Source organism: Myotis yumanensis, unplaced genomic scaffold, assembly GCF_028538775.1.
Source record: "Myotis yumanensis isolate MYYU_CA2020_CCGP unplaced genomic scaffold, mMyoYum1.0.hap1 SCAF_1, whole genome shotgun sequence".
NCBI lineage: Eukaryota > Metazoa > Chordata > Mammalia > Chiroptera > Vespertilionidae > Myotis > Myotis yumanensis.
In genome coordinates, this window is record NW_027223752.1 from 14,986,150 (window position 1) to 15,012,509 (window position 26,360).

At 45.1% G+C, this 26,360-nt stretch overlaps 1 protein-coding gene and 1 long non-coding RNA gene across 8 annotated transcripts in view; one reads left to right on the plus strand and one right to left on the minus strand.

The window, feature by feature from the left end:
* Nucleotides 1-5,514: 5,514 nt before the first annotated feature.
* Nucleotides 5,515-22,081, minus strand: LOC139010168 (uncharacterized). The gene is made up of 3 exons (XR_011471475.1): nt 21,831-22,081; nt 15,533-15,683; nt 5,515-5,905 (listed from the first exon to the last, which is right to left on the minus strand). It is a non-coding gene; the product is annotated as an uncharacterized lncRNA (long non-coding RNA).
* The window catches only part of LOC139010138 (WD repeat-containing protein 20), a 52,368-nt gene continuing 47,848 nt past the window's right edge, over nt 21,841-26,360 (plus strand). For 2 of the 7 annotated variants that reach the window (XM_070414251.1, XM_070414260.1), the window contains exon 1: nt 22,091-22,380. In XM_070414251.1, coding sequence (XP_070270352.1) covers nt 22,132-22,380 — 249 coding nt within the window. In that variant the 5' untranslated portion in view covers nt 22,091-22,131. Of the gene's footprint in view, nt 21,943-21,968; nt 22,381-26,360 lie in introns of those variants that run through there. The other 5 variants (XM_070414270.1, XM_070414290.1, XM_070414299.1 and 2 more) reach the window with 5 other exon arrangements.

The window sequence follows — 26,360 nt, forward strand, 5'->3', positions numbered from 1 at the left end:
GGTTTGCCCTGAAGGGTGTCCCGGATCAGGGTAGGGGTCCCGCTGGGGTGCCTGGCCAGCCTGGGCAAGGGGCTGAGGGCCGTTTTCAGGCTGGCCAGCGACTGAAGCTCCCAGCCTCTCCTTTTTTTCTTTTTCTTTTTTATTCTGGGATTTATTTACCTTCTATAATTGAAACTTCATTGCTGTCACTGGAGCTGAGAGCCGGCTCCAGCTCCATGGCCACCGCCGGCTGAAAGCAGGTATCTGGGATTTGTTTACCTTCTATAATTGAAACTTTGTTGCTTACAGAGCTCAGAGCCGGGCCGTGGCAGGTGGGGAACCTTGGCTTCCTCCATCACTGGAGCAAGCAAACCTCCTGCTCGCTTCAGCTGCGTGGCTGCCGGCTGCCATCTTGGTTGGTGGTTAATTTGCATATCACCCTGATTAGCCAATGGGAAGCGTAAAAAAGGTACGGTCAATTACCCTTTTTGTCTTTATTAGATAGGATTATTAGATAGGATTATTAGATAGGATTATTAGATAGGATTATTAGAATATATATATATTCTATCTAATTGATTTTAGAGAGAGGAAGGGAGAGGGAAAAAGAGCTAGAAACATCCATGATGAGAGAGATCATCGATCAGTTGCCTCCTGCATACCCCACACTGGGGATTGAGCCTGCAGCCCAGGCATGTGCCCTGACTAGGAATCAAACCGTGACCTCTGGGTTCATAAGTCAACGCTTAACCACTGAGCCATGCTGGCTGGGCTTATTACTGTATTTTTAACTTTTTTTTAAAAATTGTGTAGGGATGCAGGCCCTTGCTGGGTAGCTCAATTGATTAGAGTGTCATCCTGATGTACCACGATTGTGGGTTTGATCCCTGGTCAGGTACATACAAGAATCAACCTATGAATGCATGAATAAGTGGAAAACAAATTGATCTCTCTTTCTCTTCTCTCCCTTCTTCTCTCTCCAAAATCAATTTAAGAAAATTAAAATTGTGGAAAGATTCATACACACACATATACATATGCAAAAGACTATGTAAAATATATATGTGTATAATTAAAAGAATGGAAATAGTCCTAGCTGGTTTGGCTCAGTGCATAGAGCGTTGGCCTGTGGACCAAAGGGTCCCGGGTTTGGTTCTGGTCAAGGGCATGTACATTGGTTGCAGGCTCCCAGCCCTAGTCGGGAGCATTCAGGAGGCAACCTATCGATGTTGTTTCTCTTACATCAGTGTTTCTCCCTCTCCCTCTTCCTTTCACTCTCTCCAAAATTCAATGGGGAAAAAAATATCCTTGGCCCTAGCTGGTTTGGCTCAGCGGATAGAGCGTCGGCCTGCAGACTGAAGGGTCCCAGGTTCAATTCTGGCCAAGGGCACATGCCTGGGTTGTGGGCTTGATCCCCAGTAGGGGGTATGCAGAAGGCAGCAGATCAATGATTCTTATCATTGATGTTTCTATCTCTCCATTCCTTTCCCTTCCTCTCTGAAAAATATATAAAAAATGAAAAAATATCCTCAGGCGAGGATTTTAAAAAAAGGGGTGGGGAGATAAAACCAATACCAGCATACCCATCAGGTTAAGAAACAGAACATTTGCCAAAACCGGTTTGGCTCAGTGGATAGAGCGTCGGCCTGCGGACTGAAGGGTCCCAGGTTCGATTCCGGTCAAGGGCATGTACCTGGGTTGCGGGCACATCCCCACTAGGAGATGTGCAGGAGGCAGCTGATCGATGTTTCTCTCTCATCGATGTTTCTGACTCTCTATCTCTCTCCCTTCCTGTCTGTAAAAAATCAATAAAATATATTTAAAAAAAAAAAAAAGAAACAGAACATTTGCAGATCTTAGAAGCACCTGTGGCCTCTCTGAGTGGCTCCCACTCTGTCATCTGTTATCATTTTGTATTATTAGGGCGGGAGGGACTCAAAGGCATTCAACACTGAAGGAAGAAATGCCGTTTTCTCACCTGCTGGTCTGATGTGAGCAGTGCAGGTGGGTGGGGCAGCTCTTGCTCCACCGGGTCACTTGGGAACCTGATTTCTGTGTCTTTGCTTTCCACCGTCACTGGGCATCTCATCAGCTGTGTGGTTGAAGCTGCGTCATGGCATGGCTGGGTGCCAGCTGGCAGGAATGGGAATGGCTCCCTGAAGTCTCAGACCCAGACCCAGAGCTGCCATCGCTTCTGCTGCGGGTCCATAAGCGAGACCTCAGTCACATGGCCATACTTACCTGCAGGGGATGGCGAGGACTGCGGACAGCCCTGTGCCTAGTGACCACTGTGACCACCGGGAAAGGAGGTTGGGGTTTGGGGGGCAAAACCCATGAGCATTCCCTCGCTTTCGTTTGCAGTTTTACCACCTTGGTGTGCACCTTTCAACAGTCTCTCTCAGTGAATGAAACATACAAATGTGAAATGGCAAGCACAGCCCTCGCTGTGTAAGGACAGGGCCGTGGACCACCAGCCAATGGAAGGTTTCCAGGAAAATACAGACTGAGTGCAGGTTCTCCGTCACAGTCTGCCTTCAGCTTCCGATTGTTTACAGGAGCCCCTTTAAGATCAGCGGTGACTGGGCGGACGGTTCACAGGGCAGGCCCAGCAGGGGACCTTTCGAGAGGCCTGCTAGCCAGGCTGGCCCTTAGCTGGCATCTGGGAGCTCGGTGTCAGGAGGGCTCCAGCATCCCCTGAATGCCGAGCGGCCCTTTGTGCATAAACTGCAAACAGTGTGGTTTATGCCGAACGCCTGCTTCCTTTCTGGGAGTCTGGCAGCTCGGTGTGTGCCAGGCAGAGGGGCCCATGTGACCGGCCTCCAATCAAAACCCTGGGGGCTGAGTGCCTAAGGAGCTCCCTGGCTGACACAGGCCACATGCGCTGTCACAGATGCTGGAGGAACTGCGTGTGTCCCGTGTGGCTCCACTCCTGGCTCCTGCCTGCTCCTCTAGGCGTTGCCCATCACCCTTTCCCTCAGCTGGCTTTCTGTGCATCCTTTGGTGGCAACAAAGCCAAGCCTTGCACACAGCTGTCTGCCGAGTCCTGTGAGCCCTCCCGGCGGGTCAGCAAGCCTGGGGCGGTCCCGTGGACCTGAGACGGCCTGGCTGTGACGGGATATGGGAAATGGGTCGCCGCGGGCGGAGCACTTGGCTGCAGCGCAGGGCAGTCCGGTTCAGCTGTCTCTCAGGAATGGGGTCAGGATGCCTGGTGTTTGCTGTGTTCTCCTTCCTAGTCCATCCTGCCCCACCCCCTGCTCTCAGGAGCAGGTCAGAGCAGAGCATCTTCTGGAGTGAGGTGAACGCTGTCTGTGAATTCAGGTGGCAGGGGATGGAAGGGAGGCAGGAAACTCACTAGACAGGCACACAGTCCAGGCAAACTAAGGCAGGTAAGAAGCGAGGCCAGGACACCTGGGCTGTCTATTCTCAGGCTCAACGGTGCTGCATGGCGGTGGGTGTGGCGGCTTTACCTCTCATGCAGAACGAGTACCTGGGGTCTCTTCAACATCTTCCCAAGGACCCCTTGTGGCCCCCCCCCCCCCCCCCCCCCGCCCCCAGCGTTAGAGCTCCCGCTTCCTGTGCTGCTGGCCTCTCTTTGGTAGTCTCTCGTTTTGATGGAACATATCCTAGCATAGCTTCCTGAGAAACGGTACACAGAGGGTAGAGTGTTTGAGTCCTTCGATGTCCAACCATGCCCTCTACCCCAGACTTGACTGATATTTCCCCGGGGATTAGTTATAGGTGGCAAGAAACTTTTCCTCAGCATTTTGAAGGTATTGTTCTCTTTCATTAAACAATTTTAAAAAAATATATTTTTATTAAATTCAGAGAGGAAGGAGGAGAGAGAGATAGAAACATCAACGATGAGAGAGAGAATCATTGATTGGCTGCTTCCTCCACGCCCCCCACTGGGGATCGAGCCCACAACCCGGGCATGTGCCCTGGCCCGGAATCTAACTGTGACCTCCTGGTTCACAGGTCAATGCTCAACCAGCTGGGCCATTCAACTAATTTTTATTGAGAACCTTGTACATGTCTGGCACTGCCTCTAAGTACCTGGATTCATCCGTGAACAAGAAAGACCAAGGTCATGGAGACGACAGTTAAAGAGCTTGTATTCCAGCCTGCCTTCTGGCTTTGGTGTGGCTGCCGCCAAGTCCGAAGCCATCCTGGTTTCTGATCCTTCATATGACCTTTCCTCCCTGCAGGCTGGTAGGATCTTGTCTGGTTCCCGAGTGTTCTAGCATTTCACAATGTTGCGTCTAGTGTGGGTTTATTTTTATCCATTTTGCTGGGCACTCAGTGGGTTCATTTACTCTGTGATCTCGCGTCCTTCAGTTCTGGACGTTTCTCTGGAATATCTGTGGATGATCGTCTCCTCCCTGCTTGGAGGTCGGACCTGCTGGGGTGGTCCCCTTTCTTATTCTCCTATGATTCCTCCTTGTCTCGTGGCTCCTTCTGGGAGATTTTCTCAATGTTCTTTTCCAACCTTTCTAGTCCTTTCATTCCTGCTAGCATGTTTTTAGTATCCAAGAACTTTTTTATTTTCTGAAATTTCTTACATAAATGTCATACTGTTTTTGCTTCATGGATGCCGTATCTACTCATCTGAGAATGTCAGCATTGGTTTTAAAATGTTCATGTCCTTGCATAGTCTTTTTCTCCAACGTTGCTTTTCTCCTGTTCATTGGTTTTGATCTCTAAAGCTCACATTTAGAGGCTTCTCTCAGATGTCTGGGTAATCCTTGGTTGTCTGCTTACGATTAAGAGTCGGGCGCTAGACCTAGCTGGTTTTGCCTAGTGGTTAGAACGTCAGCCCACAGACCGAAGGGGCTCGGGTTCAATTCCCGGTCAAGGGCATGTACCTCAGTTGTAGGCTTGATCCCCAGTCAGGGTCAGGGCATGTGTGGGAGGCAACCAATGGATATGTCTTCGCCACATCAATGTTTCTCTCTCTCTTCCCCCTCCTCCCTCCCTTCTACTCTTTCTCTCAAAAATAAAAACCACAAAAAACAAAACAATGGTAAAAAAATCCTTGGGTGAGGATTAAAAAAAAAAGTCTAGGGCTAAAAATCTGTTTGGATATCTGAGCACATGGTTTTTAGGACCTTTAGACTTTGGGGTTCAATGGAGGGTAATCTGCATGTGTCAAAACTCTTACGTTTATATCTTGGGAACCGTCAGATTCTCCTGAGATTTCTGCACAGAAAGTAAGCGTTTGGTAGTCAGTGTCCTGGGAGCCTAGCGGGGACAAAAGGATGGGAGCCCAGCATTCAGTAATCATAAGCTCAATCTCATTTTCTGTTTTGTCTGCTTTTTAAAAATATGTTTTTATTGATTTTAGAGAGAGAGGAAGGGAGAGTGAGGGAGAGATAGAAACATGAATGAGACCCTCTCCCCGCCCCAGGAGCACCCCGCCCCCCACAGCAGTTTCTCTCTCTTTCCCCACAGGTATGCATCTCCTAAGCTCTAAGGGACTCCCCCCCGCCCCCTCCCGCAGCGAGGCTTGCAAATATGCTCTTAATCATAAGCAGACAACCAAGGGTTAAACAGACATCTGAGAGAAGCCTCTAAATGTGAGCTTTAGAGATCAAAACCGATGAACAGGAGAAAAGCAACGTTGGAGAAAAAGACTATGCAAGGAGATGAACATTTTAAAACCAATGCTGACATTCTCAGATGAGTAGATACGGCATCCATGAAGCAAAAACAGTATGACATTTATGTAAGAAACTTCAGAAAATAAGCATGGGCAGCAGCAGCTGGCCCCAGGCTAACCCCCTGCCCCTGTCACCAAGGCCCCTTTTCTCTGACTCCTTAGTGAGCCACAGCAGCCCAGCCTACGCTCACTTCCTTGCATAGTGTCTCTCCCGTTGCTTCTATCGTAGGCCGTTCCTTGTTTCACTGTCCCAGCTTTAATAAACGTCCTCTAAAAAGAAAAAGAAAAGGGAACATTGAGAGAGAAACATCAACATTGATGGCTTCCTCCTGCACGTTACCAACTGGGGATTGTGAGCCCACAACCCAGGCATGTGCCCTGACTGGAAATGGAATCAGTGAGGACCGAGGACCGGGAGGTCACTGTTTTTTTTTTAATTTATTTTTTTTAGAGGAAGGTGGGGGGGGGGGGCGGGGAGGAGAGAGAGCGAGAGAGTGAGAGATTGAGATTTGTTGTCCCATTCATTTATGAATGCATCGTTTGCTTCTTGTATGTGCCCTGATCAGAGATCAAACACAAAACCTTGGTGCATCTGGACTCTGCTCTAACCGAGCTACCCAGCCAGGGCCCATTCCTATTTCCAAGATACTACTTGTGACCTTAATGCAGTTTAGCATCCCCTGTATACAGAAGCTCTTCGTTTTGCTTCTTTCAAAGAATAAACTTTCAGTCTTCTGCTAGGATGGGGAATCTAGATTTGCAAGGATATATGTCGAATAAACTCTAAGAAGTGGGATTGCTGGATCAAAACGTACATTTTAGACTTGTATTAGTTTTTTTTATTTTTTATTTTTATTTTTTATTTTTTTATTTTTTTAAATATATTTTATTGATTTTTTACAGAGAGGAAGGAGAGGGATAGAGAGTTAGAAACATCGATGAGAGAGAAACATTGATCAGCTGCCTCTTGCACGCCACCGCACTGGGGATGTGCCCGCAACCCAGGTACATGCCCTTGACCGGAATCGAACCCGGGACCCTTGAGTCCGCAGGCCAACGCTCTATCCACTGAGCCAAACCGGTTCTGGCTAGACTTGTATTAGTTATTGCCAAATTATTCTCTATGGAGCCTGTCTCAATTGACACCATCACCAGCAGTATATGAGAGTATCTGTTTCCTCATACCTTGTAAACAGTTATCAAACTTTCTGACTTTGAAAAAAGGTCTTTTTTTTTTTGAGATCTATGGACCCTATAACATAAAGGAATGGTTTTGTTGGAATTTCCAGCTTAGGAAAAGGTACTGAGTTTAATTAATGAGTCAATCAAGCTCCTTGTGTCTTTATTTTTCTTTTGATAGTATATAACCTATGAATTCAAGATGGTCTTCTTTATGGAAAAAAGATCATTTCATATCTGCCACTTTAATTTACATTTTTTTATTTTAAAATTATTATTGTTTAATTTACATTTTTCTTAAGTGTGAGAGTGAGCATCTTTTACTGGCTGAGAGACATGTTTCCTTTCATGTCCTTGTAAGCGTTTGCTGGCATCCTGTGCCGACTGGACCGTTAGTCTTTATTTCATTGATTTCTAGAAGCTCTTTACTTTTTCCAGTTTCTTGTTTGTTGCTTTTGCTTATAGTTTATCAGAAAAGAAAATATTTTTTAAAACAAAGCAAACACTTTTATTTTCTTATTTATTTATTTATTTTTGGTTAATCCTCACCCGAGGATATTTTTCCATTGATTTTTAAGGAGAGTAGAAGAGAGAGGGAAAGACAGAGAGCAATATCGATTAGAGAGAAACATATCAATTGGTTGCCTCCTGCACACACCCTGACCAGGGCCCAGGCCAGGGAGGAACCTGCAACCAAGGTACGTGCCGTTGACCAGAATCGAACCTGGGACCTTTGGGTCCACAGGCTGACGTTCTATTCACTGACCATTGGGCTCAAAGACTTTTGTTTTCCATGCAAAGGTGATTCAGAGAATCTATATAAAGGTGGGAGGGGGCAGTGGAGCAGGGAGCTTCCTGAGTAAATTGCTTGTTTAAGTCCTTTGCCTGTTTTTTTCTACTGGGTTGTCTTCGTAATTGATTTTGAAAAGCATCTTTATTTTTAGGGATGTTATCCTCTTGCCATATGTGTTACACATATGTTTTCCAAGTCTGTCATCTTTTTAAATGGTGTTTTGTGCCATGCAAGACATAGAATAAAAATATCCCATGGCTTCTGAGTTTTGGGCTATTTTTAGAAAAGCCTTTCCCATTTCAAGACTATAAATATATTTATTTAAATAGTTTCTTTGTGGACTCTTATGGTTAATTTTTATATTTAAATCTCTGCTCCATCTGGAGTTTATTTTGGAATAAGGAGAGAAGTAGGAGTCTATATTTATTTTGTTATAAATGGCTAGCTGTTTCAATACCTTTCATTAAATTAACCATGCCATTTTTATCATGTGTCCATTTTTACTGGGGTCTAATTCTGTACTCTTGTATTCCAGTGATGTTTTAATTAAAGAGGTTTCATAATATTTGAGAGAAAAGTCCCCCCCTACCCCAACATTATTCTTCTTTTTGAAAACTTCCCATAGTGAGGGAAGCCCAGGTCCTGGGTGACAGAGGGAAGCCGGTGCGGAAGGAAGGCCTATTCTTGCACGAATTTCGAGTATCAGGCCTCTAGTACAGTCATAAATAGCGACAGTTTCATTTCGAGCTTTTTCTTACTGCGCTGGCCAGTGCTTCCAACACATCATCAAATAATGGGATCATGAGTAGAACTTGTGTCATGTCTTTTAACCTTATGTCCAGTGCTCTTTTTGGGTATGTGCTCAACCCACTAAACAATTCCTGAGCATCAGTTACCTATAAAGCATTGTTCTATATGAGAAAGACATGGTAAAAAGAAAAATAAATTGTTCTATGTCCAAATTAGTAATCTTTTCTTTCCCAGTAAACAGATCTAGAACCTGTTGATAATCCTTATGCTGTTAAAACCTCTCCAGCAAATTCAATATCCTACCCCAGTGGTCGGCAAACTCATTAGTCAACAGAGCCAAATATTAACAGTACAACGATTGAAATTTCTTTTGAGAGCCAAATTTTTTAAACTTAAACTATATAGGTAGGTACATTGTTATTAACTTAATTAGGGTACTCCTAAACTGGCCTTTGCTAAAAACGTCCTCAATCTGATTGAGGTACATTCGCTGAGGTCGACCCCTTCCAATTCTACCATCCACACTCATCTTGTATACTTGTTTCGTCTATCTCCTTTCGTTCATCCTCTCTCTATGTCCAAACCATCTCAACATACCTTTCTCAATCCTCGACACTACATCTTCTTTCACTCCACAACATTCCCTAAAATTAACTTAATAAACTTTACTTAAAGTTTTAAGTCTTAGTTAAACTATAGGTACGTTGAATAAAACTTGATATCATACTTAATAATGATATTATTTATTGATAAAATTAAATTCCTTACAATTTACCTTACAATGTCCACAAAATTAAATCATGACAATGACTGACAAACACTAATGTGAACAATGGCCTTGCATCTCCTTGGACAGTTTGGGTAAGTCAGGTTTGTATGTTGTTGTTTTTAATTTTAGGCACCATTCCAGGTTCTCATCAATAGAACGACTTCTCAATTTACTCTTGATAAGGTTCATGCTTGAAAATGATTGTTCGCATAAATATGTAGACCCGAATAAGGAAAGAACAGCAAACGCTAGTTTTTTCAGTTGATTATATGAGACAGGAATACTATTCCAGGTGTTAAAAATCAACATATCTTCCTTCTCCAGGTCTTTCAAAGCAGACCACTCGTGCTGTGAACTAAGTTCACATTTGTTTTTCTCCAATATTTCTATATCAGCACAAAGACGCTCAAATTTCAAGCTCCACAGTTCTTTGTTTTTTAAATCCAGCAATTGCATTTCAAAGTTGCCAATGTCAATATAATAATAAAGCCACCAACACAAAATAATTACAATTCTTAAATTGATGACAAAAATACCTGTAGGATTTGCGGCTGGTTGAAAAAATACAGGTAACTTTATGCTTCCAGTAGGTACTTTTGTCATCCTCGAGCGATTTGCGGACGCAACTAGCACTAACCACTGCACAATGAGACTGCTGACTGACTGGCTCACTCAACTGGTGCATGAATCACACGCGCCTCCCCCGCGCTGCATATCCCTTGGCCCACCTGTGCCGCGTCTCCCGTCGCCCGACTGACCAACACCCCCCACTTTTTCTAACGCCACCTCTTCAAAATAGACTCAACCAGGCCGAAAACCGACTTCTGCGCATGGGTCACAAAGTTTCAATCGCACTGTACGTGTGCGCCCGCACGTGGTATTTTGTGGAAGAGCCACACTCAAGGGGCCAAAGAGCTGCATGTGGCTCGCCAGCCGTGGTTTGCCGACCACTGTCCTACCCTATTAAGTTGACATGTGGCCCTAAAGAATTAGGACAGTTATTTTATTTTGGGGGAGAGGAAATTGGAATGAGTAGGGACTAAAGAAGGGACTGAACAATGGGGATGATAAATATTTACTCCAAAGCCAAATACATAAAATAAATAAGGAGATAAGTCCCCCCCTCCCCCCGCCAAGCTAGACGCAGAGCTATCTGAAGGCACGGGGTGTGAGCCTCAGGCGGAGCAGAGCTTGGGGTGAGGTATGAGAGAAGGAAGCAGGCAGGTGTTCGGTGCGTGAGCTGCAATCACGCGGAGCTGACCGCCTAGGGAGATGAGATCCACGGTACAGTTAAGCATTAACACAAAGTGCTCAAAGCTAGAGAATGTTTCTCAGAGGAGGCAAGTCATGCATTTGTCAGATATATATTGAGTGCCTATCGCAGGTCAGGCCTCATCTGGATACAAAACACCAAACAAAAAAGACAGGTCCCTGTTCTCAAAAGGGCCTACAGTCCACGGGGGGAGGCGGGTGTTACTTAGGGAAACGTGTGAAAACGCGTGGATATATATAATGAGTACATCATTAGAAATTGTGTAAGTGCTATAAAGGCAATAACAAAGCTGAGAAAATAAGAAAGTACATCATTTAGATTTTGGGCATCAGGGAGAGGTGAGGACACAGCCCTGAAGCTGAAACCCGAGGGATGAACAGGCAGAGGGATTTTTTGGGTTAAGGTTTAGAGGATGCGGCAAATTCTATCCCCTCTGGCGACCGGAGCAGAAAGGGAACCTAGCTGGTGCCAAGGCACGAAAGCCCAGGTGTGACAGGTATGAGGAACCACAGGTATCACAGCTCAGTGATGGAGCATGCAGAAATGGAAACACCAGGAAGGGAAAGAAAAAAAAAAGATAAAAATACGAGCAAGGTGGAAAAGGAGAAAACTAGATATAGATGCAGTACGTGTGTACGTTTGCCTCATGCTTCACGATCTAGGAGGGGTCTCCCGCTTTGCAGTGAGAGAGTGGTCCCTGCCCCAGTGAACCGGCGCCTCACCAGGTAAATACCAGAAATAGCCGCCCTTTGCAGTCACCTTCCAGGGAGAACCCCCTGCCCGTCCTAGACCAGGTCTTGTTAGTCAGATAGACTGTATTTTTACTTTTCTAAATAGGAACTTCTCAAATGGATTAAAAAAAATAGTAATGGCCAGGCTGGCATGGCTCAGCGGTTGACGTCGACCTATGAACCAGGAGGTCACAGTTCAATTCCAGGTCAGGGCACATGCCCCAGTTGTGGGCTCGATCCCCAGTATGGGGCGTGCAGGAGGCAGCCCATTAATTATTCTCTCTCATCATTGATGTTTCTCTCTCTCCTTCCCTCTCTTTTCCTCTCTGAAATCAATAATAAAAATATATTTAAAAAATAAAAAAATGTTTTTATTGATTTTTTTTTTGAGAGAGAGAGAGAGGAAAGGAGAGGGAATAGAAAAACAGAAACATCAATGAGAGAGAGAGAGACATTGATTGGCTGTCTCCTGCATGCACCCTACTGGGGATTGAGCCCACAACCCATGCATGTGCCCTGACTGGGAATCGAACCTAGATTCTCTTGGTTCATAGGTCAATGTTCAACCACTTAGCCACATTGGCCAGGCCTACAATGGATTTTTAAGTTAACAAATGCATCTTACTTTGGGTCACAGGCCCCCTGACACAGGTCCACAGAAGCATATGGTGGTAGGTCACTGGGCAGCCAGCGGTGTGGCCAGCTCAGGTAACGGACAACTCTTCCCTTCACTCTCCCTCTCTTTCCTGTTTAAGGTCCTCAGAGGGAGTAAGTTAGAAACTGTTATTGAGGTTATCAAGCTTGAATGCCCTTCTCTAATCTCTGAAGAGATAAAACCTACACTATTGACTGGGCTGCTTGGACAGGCTGTCATTGAACCGATAACTGGGGGAGGTTTACAGTGAAAAATAAAGCTGGTTCTATCTACAAAAAGTGGTGTCCTCATCCGGGTGCAGTGCTAAGAATACTCTAATAATTCAACCGGTTCCGTGTCTGTGAGTGACAGGATGTCACAGCCTTGTGACAACCGATTCTCTCATTTTCTTCCTATGTTTTTCCTTCATTATGTGGACTGGAACCCACATTTCTGTCTTCTCCCTGGAGTCTAAGAGAATTAAAACAGCACATGTGGAGCTATATTTATATGAGGGTGGGAGTCAGCTCTGAGTTTTTTAAGGCCGGGACCCAAGAGATGGCACGATAGGTAGAGGTTTTGTTTTTCAATGGAGAAAGAGCAATTCTGTTGACCACTGCCACAACATGGCCAAACTCTCGGGCACACTGCCCACTGTTTCCTCTTTGCAGCTACTGTCCTTGCTCGGCATGCTTATAGGGCATGGGAGGAGGTGGGAGCAGTGCAGGGTGGGGGTTTGCCCAGGAGACATGGTAGGTAAGTCACTTTGGAGCCTGGTGTCCTAGAGGGGACAAGAGGGACTTATTACAAGAGCATGGTGTAGAAATCGTTTCCACACCAAGAGATATTTCTTCCTTTGATCCTAGAAGAAAAGTGTGAGAATGGGTTCATGTAGAGATAAAAATGCAGGTACAACTTGGGAGGTTCATGTTTTATGGTAGAGATTACCGACTGTTTGGTTCTCTGAACCCTTATTGTCCTGTAAGTTCTTCATGTCACCCCTAGACGGTCCATTTACTAGGTAAGGCCAACAAACCTAACAATTATTCATTTCTCATAATTGAGTAGCTGTCTGACACATAAATTGGGCACTATACTGGGTGTGCTCTAGTTTTAATAACACATATAATTCATCCATTTACAGTGTATAATTCAGTGGTTTTTAGTATATTCAGAATTGTGCAACTATTCACACAATCACTATTAGAACATTTTCATCACCCAAGAGACCTTGTACCCAAGCAGTCACCCCTCCCCCTTTCCCTACCACCTCTAGGCAACCACTCACCTATTTTCTGTCTCAAAAGACTTGCCAGTTCTAAACATTTCCTATAAATGGAATCATACAGTATGTGGCCTTTTGTGTCTGCCTCCTTTCATTTACATAATGTTCTCAAGGGTTACACGTGTTGTATGTATCGGTATTTCATTCCCTTTTCTGGCTGAATAATACTCCATTGTATGGATAGACCACACTTTGTGTATCCATTCATCAGTCAATGAACATCTGGGTTATTTCTACTTTGTGGCTATTATGACTAATGCTGCTATGAGCAGTCACGTACAAGATTTTGTGTGGACCTGTTTTCACTTCTCTTGGGTATATACTAAGAGTGGAATTGCTGGGTCATATGGTAGCTGTTTAAACAGATAAAAATATTTTAAAAAAATCTTCACCAGAGATATCACTTGATTTTTTTAAAGAGAAAGGAAGGGAGGGAGGGAGAAAAGGAAGGTGAGAGGGAGGAAAGCGGGGGGCGGGGAGGGGTGTGGAGGGGGGAGAAAGAAAAAAAACACACAAAAAACACTGATCAGTTACCTCTTGTATGCGCCCTGACTGGGCATTGAGACTGAAACCTAGGTATGTGCCCTGACCGGGGATCAAACCTGAACCTTTTGGTGTACGGGACGACACTTCAACCAATTGAGCAACCTGGGCAGGGCAGATGCTTTTTGCTGTTGTTAATCCTCTCCCAAGGATATTTTCTGCTCCATTGATTTTTAGAGAGTGGAAGGGAAGGAGGGGAGGGAGGGGGAGGGGAGAGAGAAAAATCAATGTGAGAGAGAGACATTGATTGGTTGCCTCTTGCACGTACCCTGATCAGGAATCCAGCTTATAACCAGGTACAGGCCCTCAACTGGGAATTGAACTCAGGACCCTTCAGTGCACGGACGATGATCTAACCACTGATTCATACTGGTCAGGGCCAGGGCAACTGTTCAAACCTTTGAGGAATGCCAGACTATTAGCCAACGTGGCTGCGCTGTTTTACATTCCTACTAGCGTGTGTATGAGGGTTTGAATCTCTCCACATACTCACCACTTGTTATTATCTGTCTTTTTGATGATAGCCATCCTAATGGGTATGAAGTAGCATCTCATTGTGGTTTTGATTTGCATTTCCCTGATGGCAATGATGCTGAGCATCTTTTCATGTGCTTACTGGCCATTTGTGTATCTTCTTTGGAGAAAAGTCTATTTGGGTCTTTGGCCCACTTTAAAGTTAGGTTATTTGTGTTTTGTGTAGGAGTTCTTTACAGATTCTACATACAAGTACTTTATCAGAGATATGATTTGCAAATATTTTATTCCATTCTGTGAGTTCTCTCTTCTAATTTTGAGTTTTTAAAAACATCCTTTGCATTAAAAAAATATAATTGCTTCACTTAAATTGCTATTCTTCACCTTTTGGTAATGTATAATTTTAAAATGAATATATTTTTTTAAATTTTACTTTAAGATGTTTCTCTTTTGAGACCTGAATTCAAATTTTGTCTCTGCTAATATCTAGCTCTAGATCAGGGGTGGGGAACATCTGGCCCATGAGCCATATAAGGCCCAAAAAGTCATTGGGTCTGGCCCTGCCAAGGCATTAGAGGTGAGTTAATTAAATGTTTCACCAAATACTAATTTTTAAGTTGATAATTTTGTATGGGCCACAAGTGATGTTATAAATATCCAAATGGCCCTTGGCAGGACAAAAGGTTCCCCACCCCTGCACTAGACAGTAACTTAGACAAGTCATTTTAATTTTTCTGACACTAAGTTTTCTCATACCTAAAAAGATAATGGTTCCTATTTATAAGGTTGTTCATGAAGTAAGAGCAGGTATAAGCACTTAGCATTAATGCCTACCTAGTAGGCTCTCACAAAATGTGCTGTATTTGAATACCTTAAAAGATCTTTAAGAAGCACTTATATTTCAAGATATGTGTGAAATATTAAGTACTGCATCCACTTAATGATTACTTAAAAAGGAATAAGATGCTGCCCAGCCAGTGTGGTTCAGTGGTTGAGCATTGACCTATGAACCAGGAAGTCACAGTTGGATTCCTGGTCAGGATATACCTGGGTTGTACACTTGATTCCCAGTAGGGGGCATGCAGCCAATCAATGTTTCTCTCTCATCATTAATGTTTCTCTCTCTTCTTTCCTCTCTCTGAAATCAACAAAAAATAATTTTTTAAAAAAAGAAATAAGATGCTTTGTACATGATCAATTTGTATCTAAAAACATATAATTTAGCCGATGTGGCACAGTTGGTTGAGCATTGTCCTGTGCACCTAAGGGATGTGGGTTTGATTCCTAGTCATGGCACATACCCAGGTTGCAGGCTAGATCCCCAGTCAAGGGTGTGTACAGGAGGCAACCGATAGATGTTACTCTCTCTCCCTCTTTCTCTAGAATAAATGAAAAACATACACTTAGATGAGGATTAAAAATAAATAAATCACAATTTAGCAATCCTAATGGTGTGTCAGACTTACCATTCTGCAGATCTGAGGCAGAAGTAGAAGTGGTATTTAAGGACACTATGTTATGGGTTGTTTTCCAAGTTTGTTTCCAAGTCCCATAATGGTCTTATAAAGAAGTACTGAATCATCTATCCAGCGGTTCTCAACCTCTGGGTCGCGACCCCTGAAAATACATCCTGCATGTCAGATATTTACATTACGATTCATAACAGTAGCAAAATTAGTTATGAAGTAGCAATGAAAATAATTTTATTGTTGGGGGTCACCACAACATGAGGAACTGTATTAAAGGGTCACGGCATTAGGAAGGTTGAGAACCACTGATACTAATAAAAGGGTAATATGCTAATTAGACCGGATAGGCCGGACGTCTTCCAGACATCCTTCGGACAAAAGCTGTAGTGGCTGTGAGGGCAGAGGAGGGCCAGCAGCCGCGGAAGCTGGCAGTGGCAGCAGCAGCAGGGTGATGGGGGCGGCGCCTTCCCCTGATAGGTCCAGTCCAGAGGCAGCAGCAGCGGTGGGGTGATGGAGGCGGTGCCTTCCCCTGATTGGCCCGGTTGCCTCCTGCAGAGGGAGGCCAGACTCAGGCTTAGGCCTGCTCCCTGGGGGACATCCCCTGAGGCCTCCTGGACTGTGAGAGGGAGTAGGCCAGGTTGAGGGTCCCCCCATCCAGTGCATGAGTTTTCATGCACCAGGCCTCTAGTAATGTAATAGTAGAATAAGCTCATCCAACAAGATAAATCTGAGGTTGGTTACTTTATATAGTGAGTCAGTAAAGATTTCAAATGTGGTTCCTAAAGATACCCATCTATGTCTATTTCTCTTTAGAAGGTCACTGTGGCAAACACGTGTTCTCCTCAAATTTAAAAACAAACAGGCAAACATGCTTTTCTAATGGATTATTCTCTGAATCTGAAAAACAATAAGTTTGACCTAAAGTGAATACTCTACATGTATTACACTGCAAAAAAAAAAAAAAAGGTATGCTTTAGTCCCCAACCTCCTGGATTGTCCCACTGCTCATACTCACTCCCTTGGTGATGGTACCCAGGCTTTAAATCCATTTCTTAGCTCATGACTGCCAAGTACATGTTGGCAGCTCGGTCTAAGGTAGCCCTTGATTAGTCACGGTCTCCTGGATGTTTCCTCTAAGTGCCTAACAGCCACCTCCCCCACTCATGTTAAAAGATGAACTCCTGATCTTCCTTTCAAAATCTGCTCCTTCCCAGGCTTCTCATCTAAGTTAATGACACTTCCACTCTCCAGCTGTTGTACCTACTCTGGATTTATTCTTTTTTCTTTTTAAAATATATTTCTTTATTGATTTCAGAGAGAAAGGGAGAAGGGGAGAGAGAGAGAGAAACATCAAGAAGGGGAGAGAGAGAGAGAAACATCAATGATGAGAATCATTGATTGGCTGCCTCCAGCAGGTCCCCTACTGGGGATTAAGTCTGCAACCCAGGCATGTGCCCTTGGCTGGAATCGAACCCGGAACCCTTCAGTCCGCAGGCCAACGCTCTATCCACTGAGCCAAACCAGCTAGGGCTGGATTTATTCTTGACTCCTCCATTTCTCCCATAAATTGTATCTAATCTGCTGGGAAGTCCCATTGGCTTTACCTACAGAATACATCTAGGATACTCTAACCTCTCTCAGTCTGGACTGCGACCACCCCTAGTCCAAGCCTCCACTTCCTTTGGCCTGGATTACTACACTAGCCTCCCAATGGGAACTTCCACTCTTGCTTCCCACACTCTACTTTCAAATCAGCAAATGGATTTTAAAGCCTGCAGTGGCTTCCCTGCCCACTCTGCTCTAACCACTCTGGCTGACTGACTTGTGTTCTCTTTTGTGTTAGGAGCAAAAGTAGAATATTGGGAACTAGCTATGTTTATGGGAAATATAATTATGCTCTGTTAACTGTGATTGCCTTGTTCTGGTTAAAGAAAGGAAATTCTAACCTGGCTGGGAGTTGTACGCCCCACCCCGGGACCTGGGAGTCAACCTTGGAATGCAGTCCATTTTCATTCAAGAACTGCCTATTATTATGGAAAGACTGACAACTTTGTTGCACAAACAATGGAGTACCAATCCAGCTTCCTACTTCCCTATGCCTGTAATCCCTACTTCCCCATGTAATCCTTGTCCTACCCTATATAAGCAGCTGGTTTATGGGGGCCTGCAGAGCAGATGTTTTGTGGCTGACCAGTTGCTCTCCCATACTGATGGCAGTATTGGAACAAATGCTTATATGTGACTCAACCCTGTCTCTGCTTAATTGGCTCAAGTAGCGACAGGCAGCACGGACCTATTGATTGTCCAGTTACATAAACACACCTGTGCCCTGCAGGCTCTGCCATGGCTTTTTCCTCTGCATGCTTGGCACTTTCCTTTGATAGGCCATGGCTCATGCCCTCACCTCTTTCAAGTCTTTGCTGAAATGTCACCTTCTCAATGAGGCTTATCTTGATTACCATATTTTAAACTGTAACCTACCCAACACATTCCCAACCCTCTTATCCTGCTCTACTTCTTTTCCTAGCACAATCACTATTTGGTTTACTTATTTGTGTTTATTGTTTATCCTCTGTCTTCTCCGTGCAAGAATATAAACTCCACAAGTGAGGGATTTTTGTTTACTGATGCTTCCCAAAGTCTAGAACCTAGTGGCACACCTGAGCACTCAAATATCTGAGGATACAAAGAATCTTTAAAGACCGAACCTGGCTAGAGAACCTGGCTAGAACCTGGCTAGGCTGCTGATCAACTGAAAAAAGAAAAAAGAAAAAAAGAATCTTAATGAGTCTGGCTGGTGTGACTCAATGGTTGAGTGTCGACCTATGAACCAGGAAGTCACAGTTGGATTCCTGGTCAGGGCACATGCCCAGGTTGTAGGCTCAATCCCCAGTAGGGGATATGAAGGAGGGAGCCTATCCATGATTCTCTCTCATTGATGTTTCTCTCTCTCTCTTCCTCTCCTTTTCTCTCTCTGAAATCAATAAAAACATTAAAAAAATAATTTGAATGAGGCCCCTCATATCTTTGAGTGTGCATACAACCTGGTTGAAAGGCAGCATGTACTGTACATACTAAAAGATAAATACCAATACAAGACAATTAGCATATTCTAATACCAAAAGAAGATAATGGTTTAGGATATTACACATGAAAAATGAAAGCTTAGCCCTGGCTGGTTTGGCTCAGTGGATAGAGCATCGGACTGCGGACTGGAATGTCCCAGTTCGATTCCAGTCAAGGGCACATGCCTGGGTTGCGGGCTCAATCCCCAGGAGGTGATCAATGATATTCTCTCATCATTGATGTTTCTATCTCTCTCTCCCTCTCCCTTCCTCTCTGAAGTCAATAAAAATATATTAAAAAAGAAAAAGAAAAATGAAGGCTTGGCAAAGTGCCACAGAAGTTTAGAGAGGTAATTTTTAAATTGGGGAGGGGGATGGTCACACCTCTTTGAAAATCTGATGAAGGCTACAGACTCCAATAACATAATAAACATGTACACAACATTTTGAATACAATTACAAAGAGTTCAAACACTTCCTGAAGCCAGCCATGTATCCTGAATAGGGAATGCTTGGTTTCAAGTATGGTTTTATCACCAGGGGCTGGGTAAAGGCTTGGTGAGGATGGGACTTAGACTATGCCTAAGAACAGGCTATGAAGGGGAAAGCAGAGGAAAGAAGGTTCTTTTCCAGCAAGAGAAAGAGCTAAGGGTGATGCAGAACAGTCTCACTGGAATGTAGGCTTTCTGCAATATGTAACAACAGGCTGAGAATTACTGGGTGCATGACTTAAATAATATGGCTGTTGTAAGTCACTGAAAGTTTCTGGGAAATAATGCAATATCTAAAGTAATGTTTTAAGGAAATTAATTTGGAAGTTGTTTATAGGAGCAAAGTTGAGAGAAAAAGTGAAATTAAGGAAATCATTCATAAAGCTATCTATATATGTAAAAGCCCAGCAACCAGAACGGTGGAACAACCAGAATGACTGGAATGACTAGTAGCTAAAACACGCACTGTGGCAGCCAACCAGCCTGATCCGGGCCCCGATCGGCCCCCAACACCCTGATCAGGGGTGGGGCTGGCTGGCCAACTGCCTGTGGCCCCTCCCCCCTGCTGGCCCAACCCCATCCGTGTATGAATTTGTGTACCGGGCCTCTAGTTACATAATAATTCAAGTTTGAAGAAAAGGAAAGGGAACTGCTAAGGTTTAGAAACTGATGAATTGGAGGCACAAATCCAATAAGAAATTCCAGTATGAAACTGAAAATCAGAAATGAATTTCAGGTCAGGCCCAGTTATATACGTTCAGGTATTATTTACTGCATCCTTAAGTGTGTGGGGAGAAAAACTAAGAATAGAGATTATTCAAAGGCATTGGATGGGACAAAGTGAACAGCCTATTATAATTATGATCACAATAAAATATGTTAAATTCATACAGAATAAAACCCTAATAGAATGCTTGAGGCATACATGTATTATGGGTAATTGAAAGCTGTGGTTGAGGGCTAAACAAAATATTTTTGTTTTCATTTTTGCTTGCTGAGTTTTTTTCCAAAAAGTATTATTATGCTTTTATCCCCCTTGATAACGGGAATACAACTGAATTATTTTTAGACTAGAGGCCCGATGCATGAAATTTGTGCAAGAGTAGGCCTCCCTTCCCCTGGCTGCTGGCACTGGCTTTCCTCTGGCACCCAGGACCCAGGCTTCCCTCAGGCCACCAGCAGGCATCCAGGCTTTCTTCATAGCCCTGACTTCGTCCAGAAGGACATCTGGTCGAATTATCATATTATGCTTTTATTATTATAGATGATTCAGGATGTCACTATCCCTCAAGGTGATCATTATAAATATACTAGAGACCCAGTGCATGAATTCATTCACGGGTGAGGTCCCTTGGCCTGGCTGGCCATCGGGGCCATCTTGCTCAGTCCCGATCAGGACTGGTTGGCCAGCCGGGGGGAGGGACTGTGGGCAGTTGGCCCGCCAGCCCCGCCCCCTTGTAGAACTCCCGGTCAAGGGGACAATTTGCATATTAGCCTTTTACTATATAGGATATTTTTAATGTAAAATAACAGTTACAGAAAATTGGGATACATCCATGGTGACCACAGAAGACATCCTGGTATTTTAAAAGCATTCTGATATTTATTAGACTTTTAGGTAAACACAGATAACATCAAAACAATATAACAAGAAAATTTTAAAGTACTTTAAGGACCTATTAATTAAGCAGAATGTTAGTGTTGTTGTGTTTTTTGTGTGTTTTTTTTTGCCAACAAAAGATACAAGATGTTAGTGTCAAATGCATTATTACATCATTGGCACAGTTTCCACTGGCATCTACTTGCTTTGTGATACACAAGATGTTTATGATTTAGACTCCTCTCGCTTTAGAACTTACCTCCCGCCACTTCTTTTGTGACCCTCCAGCTGCAATGTGAACTTAAAGGAATCGTTCATTCTTTCTGTACCAAATGTCTCCGCCCCTCCCGGAATTCTGCCAGAATGCTTGTCACCTCAGAAACGTTCTTGTTCTAGTGCAACATGCTCAGAGGCTCGGGTAGAAAATGCTGACTGCTTCGCCTTCAACACGTGTGCCTGTCCTTACATATCTAGACGCAGCACAGTATATGCACAAAACTATGCCTGGGAAACTATTTCGCAGCTTCCACTTGAGCCTCTTAAAAAAAAAAAAATCAACCGTCTAAGACTCTAAGGCTTAGACTCTAAGCAAAGGGCTATTAATAACTGGGGAAGACAAGTGAATCATATTTAGTCTCTGATTCCCGTCACCTCCCCGCTTTTCTCTAAAAACCTGGTGAAGACACACTTAACACAAGTGCCGACACAACCTACTTTTCTTAAAATCAGCCATCGCTCACCCATAACAGGTATTCAGGTATCTGACTTGCAAGCTCACGTGCTGGGTGTATATATACACCACTCTCCCTCCATCCGTCTAAACAGGATAGCGATGCGCAAAGCTCGGGTCCTCGGGTGCCCGGAGGTGCAGAGGGGATCCCGACGGTCGCGGGGGGGTGGCGGGGGGTGGGAGGGGGAGCGGGTGGCCGGAGGGCAGGTCCCAAGGGAGGAGGACCGCCCCCGGCCCCTCCCGAGGCACAACATTGGGGCTCCGGCTCCCCTCGCGGCAGAAGGAGGCGGCAGCCGAGGCAGCTTTCTTCCTCAGCGCCTCCGGGTCCCGGGGTGTCTCGGGTCCCAGCCGCCCCGAGCTCACCTCCGCGCTGCCCACCGCAGCCCCGTTACCGTAGGAGTCTCCGGACCTGCCCGGGCGGAGGATGCGGGCGGAGCCGGCCTCACCTGCGCCGCTCAGGGGCCGACCCAGGCCGCGCCCAGGGGCGGAGCCTGCGCCCCCCACCGCGTGGAGCGAGCCAGGTGAGCACGCCTGCGCAGTCGGGCCGTAAACAAGCCCGCCCCTGCCCCTCGGCCTGCCTCCGCCGGGACCGGCTCGCGGGTGGGCGGGGCCAGGAGGAAGGGGCGGGGGGGAGCGCGGGAGGCCCGGACGGCGCCTGCGCGGTGGGCGTGATCCGGGCACTTAGGGCAGGATGAACGCTGCTTTCCAAGATGGCGACGGAGGGAGGAGGGAAGGAGATGAACGAGATTAAGACCCAATTCACCACCCGGGAAGGTCTGTACAAGCTGCTGCCGAACTCGGAGTACAGCCGGCCCAACCGGGTGCCCTTCAACTCGCAGGGATCCAACCCTGTCCGCGTCTCCTTCGTAAACCTCAACGATCAGTCTGGCAACGGTGACCGCCTCTGCTTCAATGTGGGCCGGGAGCTCTACTTCTATATCTACAAGGGGGTCCGCAAGGTACCGACCCGGGCGTCACCGGGGCCGCCGGCGGCGTGGGCAGATGCCGGGAGCAGGGCGGTGACCGCGGGGGCCAGGGTGACCGTCGCGCTTACTTTTGAGTGGGCCGGCAACTCCACTGGGGTGCTCCTGAGGACGGGGGGTTCTGGAGAGCAGGGTGGGGGCGGTGGCCGGGCCGGGGGTGCAGGGTCCCGTCCGGGAGGCCCCGGGGCCGCTGCCTCCCGTCGGGCAGGGTCCGGCCGGCGCCGCCAGGCTCTGACACGGCCCGGGAGCGGGCCTGCGGAGTCCCCGGAAGAGGTGGGGTGGCCGTCCGCTGGCTGAGACGGCCTCGCCTCCCGGCAGCGCTCGAGTCTCGCTCGGGGTGAGAGAACGGGCGGCTGGGGCCGGGAGCGGAGGACCGGAGTCCCGGGTCCGAAGGGACCCGCCCGGCGCGACGGGCCGCTTCACCTGCCGCCGCACTGACACTTCCTCGGAGCCTCTCCTTCTGGTGTCAACACTCGCTCCCTGCAGAGCCCCCGAGGAGGGCCGCTGTCACGGTCTCCGCCGGCGGAGCCTTCCTCGGAGGAGAGGATGCTGCAGGGGGTCCGCTTGTGCCTGGTCGTGTGGGGTGGCCAGCGAGCCCAGGGCGAGGTCCAGGTGACGTTTGCAGCGAGCCGGGCTGGTCCGCAAGGGTTCGGGGAGAGCGTGCCCGGATCAGCCGCGCCCAGCAAGTCAGGCTGTGTCCCACGCAGGGAGGGCTGGCCGTGCCTTAGAAGCGACTTGACAGGAACCATTCTTGGCGGGCGACTTCGCCGTCATTCCGCGAAGCATGTCATCATCCTTTAAAAATACCTCTTTAAAAGAAGCAACTTAGTGTAGGAGCTTTTCTTTCATTAGCAACGTAACCTGGTCCTCTTGGAGAACTGCTTTAGAGGTGGGTGGTCTTTGGCTGGACTCTCGGAAGACGGAGGAAATGAGCGCACCCACCGCGCCCGGGCGTGGGGAGAGGCGGTGGCCGGTTAACTTATCAACGTGCGGTTCGTGTGCAAGTAAATGGTGCATCTTGAAGAGTGGATGGACTCTGATGCATCCAGAACAGTAGGGATGACAGTACTGTATCCAAATGGAGCAAGTTGTGTTACTTGTTCAAGGTGAATCTCTTTTGTTGAGAGTTTATAAGTGTACCACTGTGTTTGAGGTATGCGGTGACAAGTGACTGACAGTAAGTGGCTTGACTGTGTTTTTTCTCTCTTGGAATTGGGAGAGTGTGAAGTCATTGGTAGTCTAGGAACAGAAGTTTTAGTCCTAATCCCAGCTTTGTCACTGACCTTGGACGAGTTATTTTACTTCTCCGTCTGCACCTCTTTAAAAAGAGAATGGTGTAATACACACATTTAACTTATAGTGTCATGACTGGAATGAACTTTAAAGCCCTGAAACACTCAGTAGATGTAAAATAGAGTTAAAATAAGCAGTAAGAGTAACTGTCAAACAGAAAGCTGCTCTCTTGACATTGATAGGACTGAACAAGTCAGCCTTTTCTCCGGAGATAAGTTTAGAATTTTAAGTTAACACTTATATAAAAATAAGCAAGTGCTTAAAAACTCAGTTTTCTAGCAATTACTAGTGTAAAAAAGGGTGTTACCTTTTTTTGTTTTGTTAAAGTTTTCTTTGAACATATATTATTTCTGAAGCATTCTAGTGGGAAACCTTATCTGGATCAGGTAGCCCCTGTTTGCATCGTAAAAACAGGTCTCTTGCCCGGAAGTATGGAAACAGCGTTCTCTCTTAGTGGGATACTACTCAGTGAAGGGTAAAACTAGGAGAGCTTTTCAAAACTACACCAAAACATTATTTTAAACAAGACAAAATCTTGAACATGTAAATTTGCTGTTAGCGCCATAATTTATTTGGGCACTTTAATTTTTTTGTAAAATTTCATTTTCATGTGGTAATATCTTGTAATACATTTACATTATTTGGTAGACATTTCAATTCTTGTCTAGCCATTATAATTAAATTTTTTCTCATGAATGAGTTTGCATTTATTATTTCTGAGTACAAGTGATTGTTTTTGTGACTGTTTTCTGATTTTAAAATAGGGCAGATAGTGTTCCTTAATCAGAAACCAAAATTTACTTTTTTAAAAATATTTTTTTTATTGACTTCATAGAGGAAGGAAGAGGGAGATAGAAACATTAACGATGAGAGAATCATCGATTGGCTGCCTCCTGCACACCTCCTACTGGAGATGGAACCCGAACAATAACCTCCTGGTTCATAAGTCGACAATCAACCACTGAGCCACACTGGCGGGGGCCAAAATTTACTCTTGGGGGTTAGGAGTTGTAAATCTGTTTTTGACAGTTGGTGATTTTGACCATTTTTAAAAAATTTTTTTTCTTTGGGGTGTATAAAGTTTCACAACAATTTTTCAGATCATTCAGAAGTTCTGATTTGGATGAATACATTCAACTTAAATCTGCTTATAAGATAAGTAAAAATAGGACTCTTTAAAAAACTTGCTGAAAGGAAGTATGGAGTCGATGAGGAGGTAGTCAAACATCTAAGCTGAGAGCTGTAATTTTGGCCCTTTTAAAACATTGACAGGTCAGGTTCTAGAGCTAGAAAGGACCTCAGAGGTTGTGCAGCCTCACCACCTCAGAGAAAACCAAGGCTAGAGCATGTGCAGGTCTGTGTTAGGGCTTTCTTATGGTAAGGAAAAGGAAACAGCTGAATCTAAAACACTGTCCTAATGAGAAGAGACTGATCAAGCTTTTTAGTCACAAGGATGCCATATACTCTGAGCATTTCAGAATTTACCCCAGCATTTTGGCGTATATTATCTCATTGAATCTTTTTTAAAAAAAATATATTTTATTGATTTTTTTACAGAGAGGAATAGAGAGTTAGAAACATCGATGAGAGAGAAACATCGATCAGCTGCCTCCTGCACACCCCCCACTGGGGATGTGCCCGCAACCAAGGTACATGCCCTTGACCAGAATCGAACCTGGGACCCTTCAGTCCGAAGGCCAACGCTCTATCCACTGAGCCGAACCGGTCAGGGCATCTCATTGAATCTTGAAAGCAATCCTCTGAGGTAGATGAAAGCATCATCTCACAATCGAAGTGGTTTGAAATGGGGTTCCTTGTGTGAGGAGATGTAGTTTTATGAATTTATGTTGCTTAACTAAAGGTAATTTAAACATTGGTTTAATACTGATATTAATAATTTCAACAAAGATTGAGTGACTAACATGATAGTAATTATACTAGGTCAGTGGTTCTCAACCTTCTGGTCCTTTAAATACAGTTCCTCATGTTGTGACCCAACTATAAAATTATTTTCGTTGCTACTTCATAACTGTAATGTTGCTACTGTTATGAATTGTAATGTAAATATCTGATATGCAGGATGGTCTTAGGCGACCCCTGTGAAAGGGTCATTCGACCGCCAAAGGGGTCGCGACCCACAGGTTGAGAACCTCTGTACTAGGTGATGTCGGGTATCCAAGGATGAGTAAGCCTGTGTCCCTCTCCCAAAGAACTTTCAACTACTAGCTTTCAAGCCTTTTTATAGCATACTTTGCTTTCCTTTTTTTTTTTTTTTTAAAAAGGTTGTTTTAGGATACAGATGCCAAAGGTAGTTGGGCTTATTGAACCAACCCTTTCATTTTATGGAGACTTGTTTTTACATAAATGTGAATGGCCACCATTTAGTTCCCAGCTGAAGGAAGCATCACTCCCCCTGCAAATCCTTTCAGTCGCAGGCTAGATCAGTTGTTTTCCCTATTACGTGTTCTCAGAGCATCTTGTACTTTGCCTTTATAGCACTTCTTAAAATTTGTAATTCTTTGGGTGATAACCTGTCTTTTCCATAAACCTGTCTTTTCCATAAACATGTCTTTTCTGCCTTCTCTGTCCTCCTAGGGCCCTGCAGAGTGACCAGCATAGAGTAGGCCCTTACTGTTTGTACTTGTTGAGTAAATGACAATAAA